The sequence below is a fragment of the Papilio polytes genome, unplaced genomic scaffold (genome assembly GCF_000836215.1).
Source record: "Papilio polytes unplaced genomic scaffold, Ppol_1.0 DF823980.1, whole genome shotgun sequence".
NCBI lineage: Eukaryota > Metazoa > Arthropoda > Insecta > Lepidoptera > Papilionidae > Papilio > Papilio polytes.
Window position 1 is genome coordinate 2,613,375 of NW_013525224.1, and position 13,909 is coordinate 2,627,283.

At 35.2% G+C, this 13,909-nt stretch overlaps 1 protein-coding gene across 1 annotated transcript in view; it reads right to left on the reverse strand.

Moving 5' to 3' along the window:
• Positions 1-4,711: 4,711 nt before the first annotated feature.
• The window catches only part of LOC106101556 (protein sprint), a 90,019-nt gene continuing 80,821 nt past the window's right edge, over positions 4,712-13,909 (reverse strand). Inside the window, exons 17-24 of the mRNA XM_013280806.1 lie at positions 13,448-13,544; positions 9,779-9,945; positions 9,045-9,149; positions 8,763-8,948; positions 8,274-8,405; positions 7,929-8,171; positions 6,705-6,936; positions 4,712-6,614 (exon numbers count right to left, since the gene is read on the reverse strand). Of these exons, the coding sequence (XP_013136260.1) occupies positions 6,481-6,614; positions 6,705-6,936; positions 7,929-8,171; positions 8,274-8,405; positions 8,763-8,948; positions 9,045-9,149; positions 9,779-9,945; positions 13,448-13,544 (1,296 nt within the window). The 3' untranslated portion in view covers positions 4,712-6,480. The remainder of the gene's footprint in view (positions 6,615-6,704; positions 6,937-7,928; positions 8,172-8,273; positions 8,406-8,762; positions 8,949-9,044; positions 9,150-9,778; positions 9,946-13,447; positions 13,545-13,909) is intronic.

Consider the following 13,909-nt stretch of genomic DNA (forward strand, 5'->3'; position numbering starts at 1 on the left):
GTTTACTATTTTCAAGTAATTATTTCGTTACTTTTTAGTGTACTGTTTTTTTGAGAATATTTTGTTTTGTTTTTAGTGCATTTTGTTTTTGTTAGTGTTTTTTTAGTATAAGTGTAAATATGTAAGCAAAAAATGTAATCATAAGGGAAATAAAGCTATCTTTATCTTTATCTTTAATTAAACTTATATTATTGCTTTGCTTATCGTTTTATTATGTACCTTTATTTAAGGCGACATGTTTTTATATTTGACATTTATTAAACCTCCTACAGACTTTCAGTTTTAACTGAACAGTCGAACTGTTGCAGTTCATGTTTCATCTACAAATGTATATTTAAAACTGGGTATTTGTAGATGAAATATTAGCTGTCAGATAAAGTATTCCCTATACAAACACAGTTTTAGGTTTACAGTTTGACTGTCCAGTTCAAACTGAAAGTGTAGGGTGCGTAAGTTAAAAAACAAAAAAAAACTCGTTACCCTGGAACCCAACTTAATTTATTATGCGTCCTTATTTCTCTGAAGTCTCCTTTGAATTTCTCTCTATCATACATTGTCTTGGGACATTTAACTCGTACGAACCAATCGTCATGTGTTGGTTTACTTGACCAAACCTAAAATGACCAAAACAATTACTGCAAATAGAAAAATCGTCAAACACGGTAAGAGTTTGAAAACTAATATTACCCAAGGAATATCTGATAACGTGTAATAAGTAACAATATCTTTAGAGTTGGAGATCTTGTTTAACTGGTCAGCAGTGTACGGTCGATGATGCAATCTGTTCGTAGTGAGGTAAGGGTCTAAATATTTTTCAAAACCATCGTAAGTTGTGTCCAATGGTTCTAACTCCTTATGCCAACTTGGTTCTAAAGGTATCTGAAATCAATGTTATTTAAACTACCTACAACATTTGAAGTATTTTTACAAATCCACGACGGTGATTTGCCATAATTCGTTATGTTCGCTATATTTGAGCCGTGGCCTTTAAAATGTTAGTTTCTTTAGTTATGTGTGTACGCAGACGTGGTGCGACGGCCCAGGGCGCCGGACATAAAAGGCCACTGTACGGGCCTTTTTAGTATAGGTTTGTATTGCATTTAGATATCTCGCCCAGGGCGCCGGTAATTATAAAACCGGGTTTACACAAAATGTTTATCTTTTACATGGTAATTATGATCACATTTGTATTTATTTCTTGTAATTTGTATTAATTGTTTTAATGTATTCTTACCGGATTACTTTCCAATGATTCTGGATGTTTAAATTGATCTTTGTCACTTATTAAACGACTGAAACTTAGTGGTGCAGAATAAGATTCTTTCATTTCTGTGTTGCCGTGAACTTTGCTTGCAGGTGGACGATCTTCGACCTTCAGACAATTATTTAATAATTAAAATTTTATATGTTTGATGTCGATGTTGGAAACTCGTTTATAAGTCAAAAGTCGATATTAGTATTATAATTTTACGTAATAAAAAGTTACGTAAATATCTTTTTAACACACTTTCTTTTTACATCATCTAATTAAAATTCTTAAGAAATTAATATCGAGCCTTCCGATTATTTAGGAATATGGTAATATACAATCTTTTATTATTTTTTTTTACAAACTAATTTAAAAGATAATTGAAGAATAAAATTTTATGTAATTGAGGATTAATAAGTTCTGAGAATTATATAAAACTAGGCATTTTTGAGCAACTTTGGCGAATTTTGTTCTTTAGCAGTGCAAGTGTTTTGTAATTTTTAAAAAATCAGACATAAATGAACCCGAAAATATTAGAACAGTATAGTATCTGAAAAACTTGCGATTAAACAAACTAGACTATAGCTTTGCTTTAATATATTTTACTATTTTATTTATGTAAATTTTAGAACATAATTATTGTATTATAATGAAATCTAAGTTAAGTTTGTGTAAAAAATCTATAAATAAATATTTTTTTCATTTCATTTTTCTTTTTTTGCCCACCTTGTTCCTTACGCAGTCGTGCCTGACGCCTCAATACCTACCTTTAAGTTCGTTCTCTGACACATTACATACACAATTTCTCTAGTCTTATAGTAGTTACTAGCTGTTCCCCTGCGACTTCATCCGCATAAACTTATGAAAATTTTATTTTATAGTTTACATGTGTCAAATACAATTGCAAATGTCAAAATACCAATTACATTACTAAGGCAATTTTGCTTTCTTGATGTTGGCAGCAACTTATGGTCTCATTCCCACATTTAGGTTTTTATCCAAAATATTAACCCCATATGTTTAATGGCGTAAAAATAGTCTAAAGCATGACGTAAGTGTAGGGTTTTTTATTACAAAAAGAATTATTCAAAAATATGCTATAATTGCTGACATCTTAGGCAACAAAGAAGTGTGTGTTTACGCTTTATTATAATAGATAGTATATATATATATATATAGATTATAGACTTCTAAAATATACATTTACCTGTCTACTTAGTGGATAGATGTATTCGTTCTCAAGACATGACGTATGTTTATTAAATCTTTTAACTTCAGGAATCTTGTATCCAAAATCGTTTGTTGTCTGTGACCGCATACATTCATTATAAGCGTTGTAGTCTCGATATTCTTGAATATCTCTATCGAATTTCTGTAAGTTAACATTGAAATCTTACATTATAAAAGCGAAAGTATAGTTGGATGGATGTTTGTTAGAGTTTGTAGCCTAAACTGTACTAATCTGGATGAAATTTAGCTTAGATGTAGAGCACAGTCTGGAAGAACACATAAGCTATTTAACTACTTTTATTTTTTATATCCACGCGGATGGAGTCGCGGACGAAAGCTAGTTAATCATAAATTACACAAAACTTTAATTGCGATTACAAATTATTTGTAGAATTGGGTATACGGTTTTTGCAATTTAACTATAGCTATTGATTCAAAAATTTGTCATTACCGTTTGTTGTAGCACTTCAGGCTCTGGTCTCCATTTCCTTGCCATAGATTCACTCGAAACATCTTCATTTTCAAGAACTCTTATAGGATATTCTACATTAAGCATGTCCCAGTGGGTTCGTGGATATTTCTTTGGATACGAAGCTTGCATATCTGCTTGCATATATGCTGAGTTATTGAAGCTTTCTTGAAGAATTAAGAGTAACAAATGACGATCGGCAATTTCTTTCCATAGCTACATTTGTTTATAGGAGTTTGATCAATATTGCTAAGCATGTATTGACGAAACTTCAAATCTAAAAGATTGAAGACGAAGAAGTGAATAAAAATTTGCCCTGGGTTTACGTTTGTCGATGTTTGCGCGCTTCGTCTAAACGAAAACCGAGAATTATGGGATCGCATATATTTAGACAGATCCATACACAAGTCAACGCACATGTCTCGCATTCGTATCTAAAAAGATCGGATGCAAAAACACTAAAATTTCTGAGTGTATCGTCTTAGTGAGCTAGGTGAGGTACATTAAAAGAAAATCATTATTACGTTTGGTAAAAATTCGTTTAATTCTTCACAAATGACTGAAAATGTTATCAAAACACAATATACGTGTTATATAATAACTAAGTTTAAAATACATGATTGCAATAAATACATACTTGTACAGTACCACCATAATACACCGGATTTTGTTGACAGCTAGTTAACTGTTATTAATTTTAAAAACAATTAATTTTAATGAATTTTTAATTACCAGCAATGTTTTAAAGATAATTTCAATTCGTAGAATTAAACCATGTGAATTAATTAATAATTGTTAACGACCAAAACTGTGCATTTGTATTCTAAAATATTTTTAAATTACTATACATTGTTGCCATATAAGAGTAGCTAAATCGTGCGAAATGGAAAAAAGACCCTATAATGTTAAAAGTTTAAAGTTTTGAGCCTAACCAAGATAATAGCATAGGGGCGTTCCTCTCGGCTTTATATGACGTTCTAATTACATAATGATTTAGTTCTTTTTTCTTTTCTGGTAAGGTTATAAAATATTATTAAAATTGAATATTTCGTATTGCTAACTAAACCCAAGCTGTATAATAACTTCTTATATTTAGAAAATTTAAATAATTCCTTATCTATTATTTTATTTTCGGTGGAATAAATAGCTATTCATAAATGTAAAGAGAATATACGAAAGAAGTCTAGCTATGCCAAAGAATCTAGCTAATTATTAGGCCGTTATTATTAAGTATATAATAAATTGATAATAGCACAAAGTAACTACATTTAACATCTTTATTGAATGTTCAAAAATTTTAAAAGTTGACTAAATTGTATGGTGGCACTGTATCTACGAACACATATTCAGAAAATCAGTCCGCCTCAGTTCATAAACATTTACCGCCTTACAAATAAACGCGGTATAAAGTTATTATTATAACGGTATTAGGAATAAACTGAGTATAAACATATATAAACTAAGTATATAAGTATATATATACTCAGTTTATTTCTCGATTTAACTTTATACCGCGTTTATTTTTAAGGTTGTTAATAGTCTTACAAGATGTAAAACGAGGTAATTTAGATTTAATTACAAAATCATTCGATATGTAACATTGCCAAAAATAATCATTTCAAGTATTTAGGAATGTAGACAGAATAGGAAAGCATAAAACGGAGTATAAGAGCGGGCGCATTGTAACTATCGCATTGCTGTTATGCGATTGTCGATTGTTTCCCAGCCAATTCAACTGTTTAGTTGCACAACTAAAAATCTAGTAGTGTCCGCACCTCGCAAGCTCATAAGAATCAAAGCGCGACTAAACAGTTGTGCGAAAGTTTAGTCAAAGGTGTGCGAGCGCTTTAAAGATCGTTTAACTGTAGAATATTAATGCATTTATTGTTGCAACACACGTATTGTTATCCTTTTCATTCACTTTGACAAAACAGAGACAGCAATAATTAATACAAATCTGTCGCAAGTGAAATTCTACTGTTAACGTCTCTAAAAATCATATTTTTGTATTTCTTGTCGACTGTTCTATTATTTTTTTATGTAAATAGGGGACAAACGAGCAGTTCCGGTTTTAGTAATCAGTGCTCTGGATGGAATTTCTACAGCGTCCCTTTTTTTAATATGACTTTCGGGGTTAAAAGGCTACGTGAGACCAGCGGAATAACAAATGCGTTGCTGGCTTTAGAATAGGTTCGAGGTAAGAGGTACAGTACAGAATAACCTAAAACCTTCCTATTATCAAAGATAGTTTTAGGTTATATAATTTTATTTAAACTTTCAATAATAATATACGAAGTAGTTTCCATATAATAGTACCTCCTACCTCCTTGGTGAGGTTCATGAGTGTAAGTAATATTTAGCACTCGACACATTTCAAAATTATTTTGTTATCTCAATTTTACCAAATAGAAAGAGAGATAACAAAACATTATTTGGTGATCTCACTTTTCCCAAATAGAAAGAGAGAGATAACAAATCTTTTGTATTCCTTATTTGGCAGTGTGATTTCATGGTTATTTTGTAGTGAATAAAAGCCTTACATTGTTAAGTAATATATAGAACGGTAAGCAGAACTGATATATCTGATTATGTTTCGATGAACAAATTTCGGCTCAGACGTCAGCCACTTAAGAAAAGCGTTACTTCATAAATGACGATAGCCAAAACTTATTCATCCGACTGCACTGAGTCATACATTTCCTTATGTTACGTTTTAAATAAATTATATTAAGAATCTCTACGAATATACAAAATTAATACAAAACTTACAATACTAATACGAATTACATCACAGTTCAATAAACAAGTTAGCGTTAAATATTAGAATACAGATTAAAATTATAATTAAAAAAAGAAATTAAACTAAAAAGACTTTTGACAATCTTAAAATTATAATCCGTAAAACTAAAAACAACAATTTGGTGAGTTGGTTCAGGGTACATCGAATTTTAGGAACATAAACCTACGTACGCCTGGTATTTACCTTTTAAAGGTTCTACAGCTCCTAAATACTTAGTTTTAAATAGAAACGATGATTCAAAACGGTCACGCAAATACTCTACGAAATAATAAAAATCATAATTTACAAAAGATTTTTTTCGATCGAGAAAATGCAAAATCTCTCAGTCAAATGTAATATAAAAGGGTACTTACACACTATCAGGGTAAAAAAGCTACGTTATTAAAAGGTTACGCAAGGATCTTGAATAACAATAGCGGGGGTTTTAAAAATACTGTCTAATTGCAATGTACTTATAGATAAAGGGTAAGCTAAGTTTACTTCGAGAAAAGATAACGTATGAAAATCGGTCTGCTAATATCTTAGTAAAATATCACTTTATTAAGATGACAAAAATATAGTTTTCAATGTCCGTTACTAATTGGTAATGAGCATATTTTGACAACTTCATCATCATAAGAACGTTAATGATTTTTTTATTATGAATATAAAGTTAAGAGATTGTACGTTGTTTGAGATAAGGCTAGGAGATTTTACGGGTCTATAAGCCTAGGGCTCCGAGGGCCTACAGGCCTACGGGTAGGAGAGCAGCGCCTGCTGCGGCCACGCGATTTTGGCGTCTATCCTCTTGTAAGCAAGGATGAAGTTCTGTCCGCTCTTCTCCGACATCACGTCTTGTGGGCAGTCGTTCTCGTTCAACATTGTTTCTGCAAAAAGAATCTTATTAATATTTTACACTTTGATTATTTTTGATTATGAAAATTTGAAAGTGTTTTTTGTATAAATATATGTGTTACCTTGTCCGTCGTGCAGGGCGAAGAGCGCGTAGTCCTGTGGGTTGGTGATGGCGGCGGCGTGCGCGAGCGCGCGGCACAGGTCGCGAGCGCGCGCGCCCGGCCGGCACGGCAGCGCCACGCGCCGGATGGAGCCGCGGCACTCGTCCGGCAGCGCCACGCGCACCACCGCCGCGCCGCGCGCGCCGCCCGCGCCCCACCCCGCCCCCGCGCCCGGCCCCGACCCGCGCCGGCACTGATGACACAAACAAGATTCTTTTTAACATGCAGAACACAGATAAAAACCAACTATAATTGTAATTTATGGAATGCGACCCTCAAATTCCACTTAAATTAAAGGGGGAAAATTTACAAGGCTGTCGTAAGACCTGTCATGATGTATGGATCTGAATGTTGGGCAGTAAAAGGAACGGATGAAAGGAGACTACATGTGACAGAAATGCGAATGTTAAGATGGATGTGTGGAGTAACACGAATGGATAAGATACGAAATGAGTATATTAGACGAAGTTTGAGAGTAGCCCCCATTGTAGAGAAGGTTAGGAGTAAAAGGTTAGCATGGTATGGGCATGTTATGAGGAGGGATGAATCGCATGTTACAAAGAGAACGTTAGTTATGAGTGTGGAAGGGTACATCGGTAGAGGTAGACCTAGAAAGAGATGGATGGATTGTGTAAAAGGTGACATGATCAAAAAGGGAGTGATGACTGAGATGACGTATGATAGAGTTATGTGGAGGACAAAAACCTGTAGCGCCGACCCTGCCGGAGTAGGATAAGGAGATGATGATGATTGATGAATTGTAATTTGTGATCAGCGCCATCTATCGTTTGATTTAATCTATACTAAAATAATGAAGCGTAAATACACGCTGTTTAGTTATGTAGGACGTAAGCAATCACAACATATGTTTCAATATTTTTTTTTAATAAATAGCCCTGCTCTAACGATATGCTTTAGGCTATATATTTTGGCGCTATTAAGCTTGGGGAGTAAATAATTTGGAAAAATCGTCATGCAGGAAACGGACAAAAGTTTAAACATCAAAGGAAGGTGGTGACGGTAATTGTTGTCCAATGTCAAAGGCCTTCGTTGTCATTTGTGCATTTGAATTTTGACATTTGCAATAAAAAAACCACAAATGTAAACAATAAACTAAAGTTTTTATAATTAATTGCGGATGAAGCCGCACGGGAGTAGCTAGCTGGGTAACGAGAGTGTACTGACGGGCGCGGTGTCGGCGTTGTCGGTGAGCTGGTCGGGCGTGTCGGGCGCGAGGCGCTTGAGCACGGCGAGCGCGGAGAAGAGCGCGGTGAGGTAGTAGCCGCCCTCGCCGGCGAGCAGCGCGGGCGGCAGCAGCCCCGCCATCAGCTCGGCCTCCAGCTCGCCGCACACCAGCCGGCAGCGCGCCACCGCCCACGCCAGCACCGGCAGCAGGTCGTCCGCGCCCAGCGCGCGCGAGCCCCGCATCTGCACCACGCACGACTTAGTCTTACAAATATGACGAGATGATGCATCTTCAAGATAAAGAGCGCAATATTTGTAACAAATAAGTGTTCGCATTATACGTACCGCATTAAACATAACAGAAATGGCGGCCAGGAGGTTCTCCAGCTTGTCCAGTGGCGAGTCCGCCTCCTGCATCTTAAGGAAATGCTTCGAGATGACTGCCAGTACCGCGGCCGACGGTACTTTTGTGGATTCCTAAAGAAAAGAATAAAATTTCTATTCTTAATTACGATCTCATCAATTCTTCACAGAAGATATATTTGAAAAACAAAATAAAATAGAACCTAGTTACAACTAACTAACAACGCCATCTATTGATAAGGACAGAAAGTATGATAGCGGCAGCATTGACTGCCGACACCTTAATAGCTGTCTAAAGTTACACTCTGCTCACTGAATTTTGTAATTGGAAAATATTAGTTATATTCTGTTCTGTTACTAACATAGTATAAGATACTTACTATCAATTTTATGAGCTTAGGCTTTATATTAAATTAATTTAATTTTATGCGACGGGCCCTATTAAATAAAAGTTGAGCAAGCTGTATGCACCTTTACGCCGAGCTGCAGCGGCGTGGCGTGGTGCGCGCGCTCGATGGCGGCGTGCAGGCGGCGCAGGTCGGGCGCGTGCCAGGCGGCCAGCAGCGCGTACAGCCGCGCGCGCAGCGGCCGCACCACCAGCCGGTGCATCACGCCCTCCAGGATCGCATCCAGGTTCAGGAATTCCGTCGGCTTTAACTGCAAACAACATAACATTAATTACCATACACAATTAAACTGACTAATTCTTTTAAGCAATCGAATATTATCACGGACGTTGTTTTGGTAACTTACCTTAAGTCTCTCTTTCTCTACTTCCTTCTCAAATTCTCTTTCTCCGTGCTTGACAAGATAGTTCTTCATACCGGACATGAACTGTCTCATATTTCGCATCATCACCTGAAAACACACAAAACGTTTGAACACCTTTAAAAGTAATTTTAAACATTTTGAATTTTCAAGTAGCTATTTAGGAAATCCCTTAGCGCAATTTTATGATTTTGTGCCCGCTAAGGGAGACTTCAGATGATTGCTAGGGGGCTTTACAACTACATCTTACTAGTCTTACTAATACTAATATTATAAATGCGAAAGTTTAGATGGATGGATGGATAGATAAATGGATGGATGGATGTTTGTTAGCGTTTGTAGCCTAAACGGCTGAACGGATCTCTATGCAATTTGGCATAGGTTTAGAGCATAGCCTGGAAGAACACATAGGCTACTTTTTATCCCGGGAATAGTTACGGTTCCCGTGGGATTCATTAATTTAATTTTTTAATGTTTACTCGATCATTCTGCAACGGTTCAACATATCTTATTGAAATTTGACACAGATATAAAACAAAGTCTACACATGGGATAAGCTTCATCCCCGAGAAATGTCCGGTTCCCGAGGGATACGTAACTTTTTGTAATTTATATAGTTTGTATGTTTTCTAATACTACGCGGACGAAGTCGCGGGCAACAGCTCGTATGTTTATAAAGCAAACTTCGTTACACAATGATTCTAAGAATCGATAGTTACCTGTGGGCATGTTTCCTTGGAGTCGAGTGTGCAGGCTATGAAGTTGTCGACGTTCTGCGCAAAGGTGGTGCTTTTGTCCTGCGCCAGGTGGAGCGCGTACGCCCGCAGCGCCGCGCCCGCGCCCCGCGCACCGCGCCCCCCGCGCAGCGCCCGCACCCGCCCCGCCGCTGCTTGAAGGCAAACCGACTATTAATACATTCGGATCGTAACAATTAAGGCAAACACCAAAAAGCCTAGACACCCTAACTTAGGGTAAGATCTGAGCCCGTCAGTGGTGACATAATAGTGATGATGAGCTAAGCCAACCAATTACTAGCATCGGAGATAAAAGAAGAGAATTTTATAAATCAATTTGTCGTTAGTAATAAACACTTATCATTTTCACGATAAATAAATCTGTAATTAAATGAAATTCGAAATTCGTTTGCACAAAAACAGTTAAAAATCAAGACTATAAATAAAAGAGAGATTACACGTGAATGACCGGACCCGTAAACAGAATCCGATTTGTAAAATGATAAAATATAAAACAATAATAAAATAAATAAAATAAAATAAAAAATTGTCGATAAAATCTTTATTACAGTGAACATCGTGTTCTAATAAATTATACTTGTTTTTCTGATCAAACCCAAAACGTGTGTATTCACTCCCTGAGACTTGGGGGCAAAGAAAGTTCGTTTTATTAATATTTTCTAATAACTATTAAGTACTAGAATATGGTTTATTTAATTGTCTCGTGATTCGAACCCACGACCACGAGAATGACTGTTAATCTTAACCACTGGACTATAGGCGCTTTAAAATAATTACATACGTACATAATGGTTATGCATATTTAGCGGAGTCTTATTTATTTAATTTATAACAGCTCACCTATTTATTATTCTACGTAATACCCTTTATATGGTTAAACAGAATTGTATAATCATATTCCATTGTTTTACTATTCCAAGACTCATGTTTACTCATGGAGTTACAGCAAGGTTTATTTGCTTGTAATATGCTACGTAATTATCTTTATTAAGAACGTGTGCTTGGATTTGAAATTATGGTTATGTAAAAATTATCTATTTAAGAAATGTTCAGTTTTATATTGACACTGTTGGCAATGCAATAAGCATTTTTGATACATTTTTACTTTTTTTTACAGAATTTTAAAATTAGAACGTAAGTTTTAAATCTGTTCTTTTTTTGTAATTTTGCATTCTTCAATAAAATCTTACAATGGTTGCTAGGCTGTTTGTTTATAATTTTCCCTTTTGTACGAGTATATAAATTTTCATTTCGTTTTTATGTTAAGTTTTTATTTTAATTTCCTTCACATTATCCGCGAGCTTCTCCTCCTCCTTCCTGTTCGTATCCTTTTCAGACACTATAATCACAATATTTACAATTGAGTTAGCTAAGCTAATCTTTGCTCAACTATACCTATTACTTGTAACAAATTAACTAAAACATTGTAATTTAATTTGAACTAAACACCAAATGTATTTTGCAAAATTAAAAAATAACGTTTATTAATTTTTAATTCAGCTAGTTCTTTAGTTAGTCGTAGGGTCGTTTAAGCCAGCACGGTTGTAAGTTTAAGCGGCAAATATAAAAACTACGATTGCATTTGTAAGTCAAATGCTTTGAATTTTGAATATGAATTGTGAACATGGGAAGAATGGCACGCAGATGGCACGTGGCGTGTTAGCAGCTGCTAAATTGTATTGTATTTGAGTTGTGTCAATTTTGTTATCAATGTGTGTCTTAGAACATTTTATGAATGTTTTAATCTGTACAACTAAGCTTTTATGGTCGGATTTCTTATTTTTTAATTTCATTTAATTTTAAATCTGATAATTAACTGGTATTAAGTACATATGAATGTTAATTTTATACATAGTAAACAACAAGTCAAGTCGAAAATGTGCGATGCTTGCCAGCTGACTTTAGTAATATCGGAGTGGAGCAGGTAATAGTTTTTTGTACCGACATCTGCAGCTAAAAGATCCCTTGCAAATCTGACATGTAATTAAGTTTCACTTTATATATTATTTTATAGGTTATTAATCAATGATATTTAAACGATTGCATTTTTAAATGTAAAAAATTGAATGTTCTACATTTATGTTTGTTTTAAATTATTTAATTAAAGTATGAGAAATATAAAATAAATCATTACCTACACTCATACGAATGAATAACATCTGATATATGTTCTTTAATTTCGTCTTTCTCTTGAGCACTTCTAAATTTTAGACAATCCCTTATTCTTCTACATAAACGTCTACATATATTTCTGATAGCTTCGAAAAATCTTCGCAACGGGTTTTTTGATGGTTTTTTAACCTCCTTAGATTTTAATTCCTTGCAATGACACGCAGGAGGCTTGGCGATAACCTCCACACGTTTCTTATTCAGACCACCCTCTCTGGACTTTTTACACAGATTTTTTAATGACTCTTTACTTGCCAGATGTTGTTGAAACTTTGGCTCTAGAAATTTTTCCTTCGTCACAATCACCCAGTCACTTTCCGATACGAATTGCTCGATATCATCACAACTAAAATTCTGTATAGTCGTCACCGCACATATTTCTTCATCCGACGGTATCACCATATCCAGAATCTGACGCGCGTTCAATTCTGTATTCTGTACGCGTTCGAATTTCAATTTCTTTATATTCTTCTTCCACACTTGGAAAGGGGATTCGCTCTTCGACTCAGTCGACCTCACGAACTTTCCTGAGAACAACTTTTTGAACCACTTCATGACTGATCACTTTGCGGTTTCTTCCCGCGTGCAGGAACGATTTGAATCGGTAATTTCTCATTCACACAATATCACTCGCTGAACGTACAACAGCCAGGCGGCGGGCACGAGTGTCAGGGAGAGACTGAGCTCAAGCTACGAGCGCGGCAACCCCGCACGCGTAGACCTTTACCCTTTAACTATTGTTAATTTATTTGCATAGCTAAAGTCGTTATTGATAAGCGGTGCAGCGGTCCCATTGTTGCTACTCTACAAAGTTAATTAATTTCATAATTATACGTAATGAGTCATTAATTATCTTAAACACGCGAGGGCGCTGTGACCGAGCGGCCGCGTGTGAAACACCAATGTTTACGAATCGGATCATTGCCTATTAATTATCACTACTGGTTACATTTTTATTGCTGTCAAGGAGCAACTATTTAAACACCTGTTTATGTTTTACGACGTTTGTATGTTTACTATATGATAGTGAATTACATACACTATGACTAAGTGAAATGTTCTTTAGTTTTTTAAGCACTTTTTTACTAAAAGGTAACACTATATTGAATCCATACGAACGTGCTGACTGCCAGGACAACTTCTGTGTATTAAAATCATAACTAGAAATCGCACTATTACCGCACACATAATAAAATCAGTCAGTAAGGATTATTCATTAATAAACAATGAGTTTTTGTTTATTCAACCTTTGTTTTATAGGACGAGTACTTTTTTATGTCTTAATCATTTACTTTTGTCATTAATTTCTACGTAAAGTGCTACCTTACTTGTTACCAGAGTTCAAATCCTATAATATTTCAAACATGACATAATTTAAATATCTGTTTATATTAATATTCTTTATTTTAAACGGCCTAACGTCAGTAGATAATAAGAGATTATACTTTAACAAACTACGCTCACCTAATAGGGGATCGAGGCGATCTCGGAAACTCTTGGAGCGCGCCGCCAACGCCGGCGCCCGCCGCGGCACCGGTGACTCCCACTCGCAGGCCTCGTCCTTTTGAACAATAATAATTATCTATACTATTATAATAAAGCGTAGACACACACTTCTTTGTTGCCTAAGATGTCAGAAATTATAGCATATTTTTGAATAACTTTTTTTTGATTAAACTTAAGAGGTAAATATTTTTGATTAAACCCTAATGTGGGAAAGAGACCATAAGTTGCTGCCAACATCAAGAAAGCAATGATGCCATGATTTGATGAAAATGTAATTAAAATCTATGCATATTTTTTATTTATTCATAAGTATGGAAAGAAAATGGATATTGCTTATGACTATAAAATAACTTAATGTCTTATCTCCAAGATATTCTTTGTACTACTTATTTATATTAATTCGAGTAAACGATGAATGGT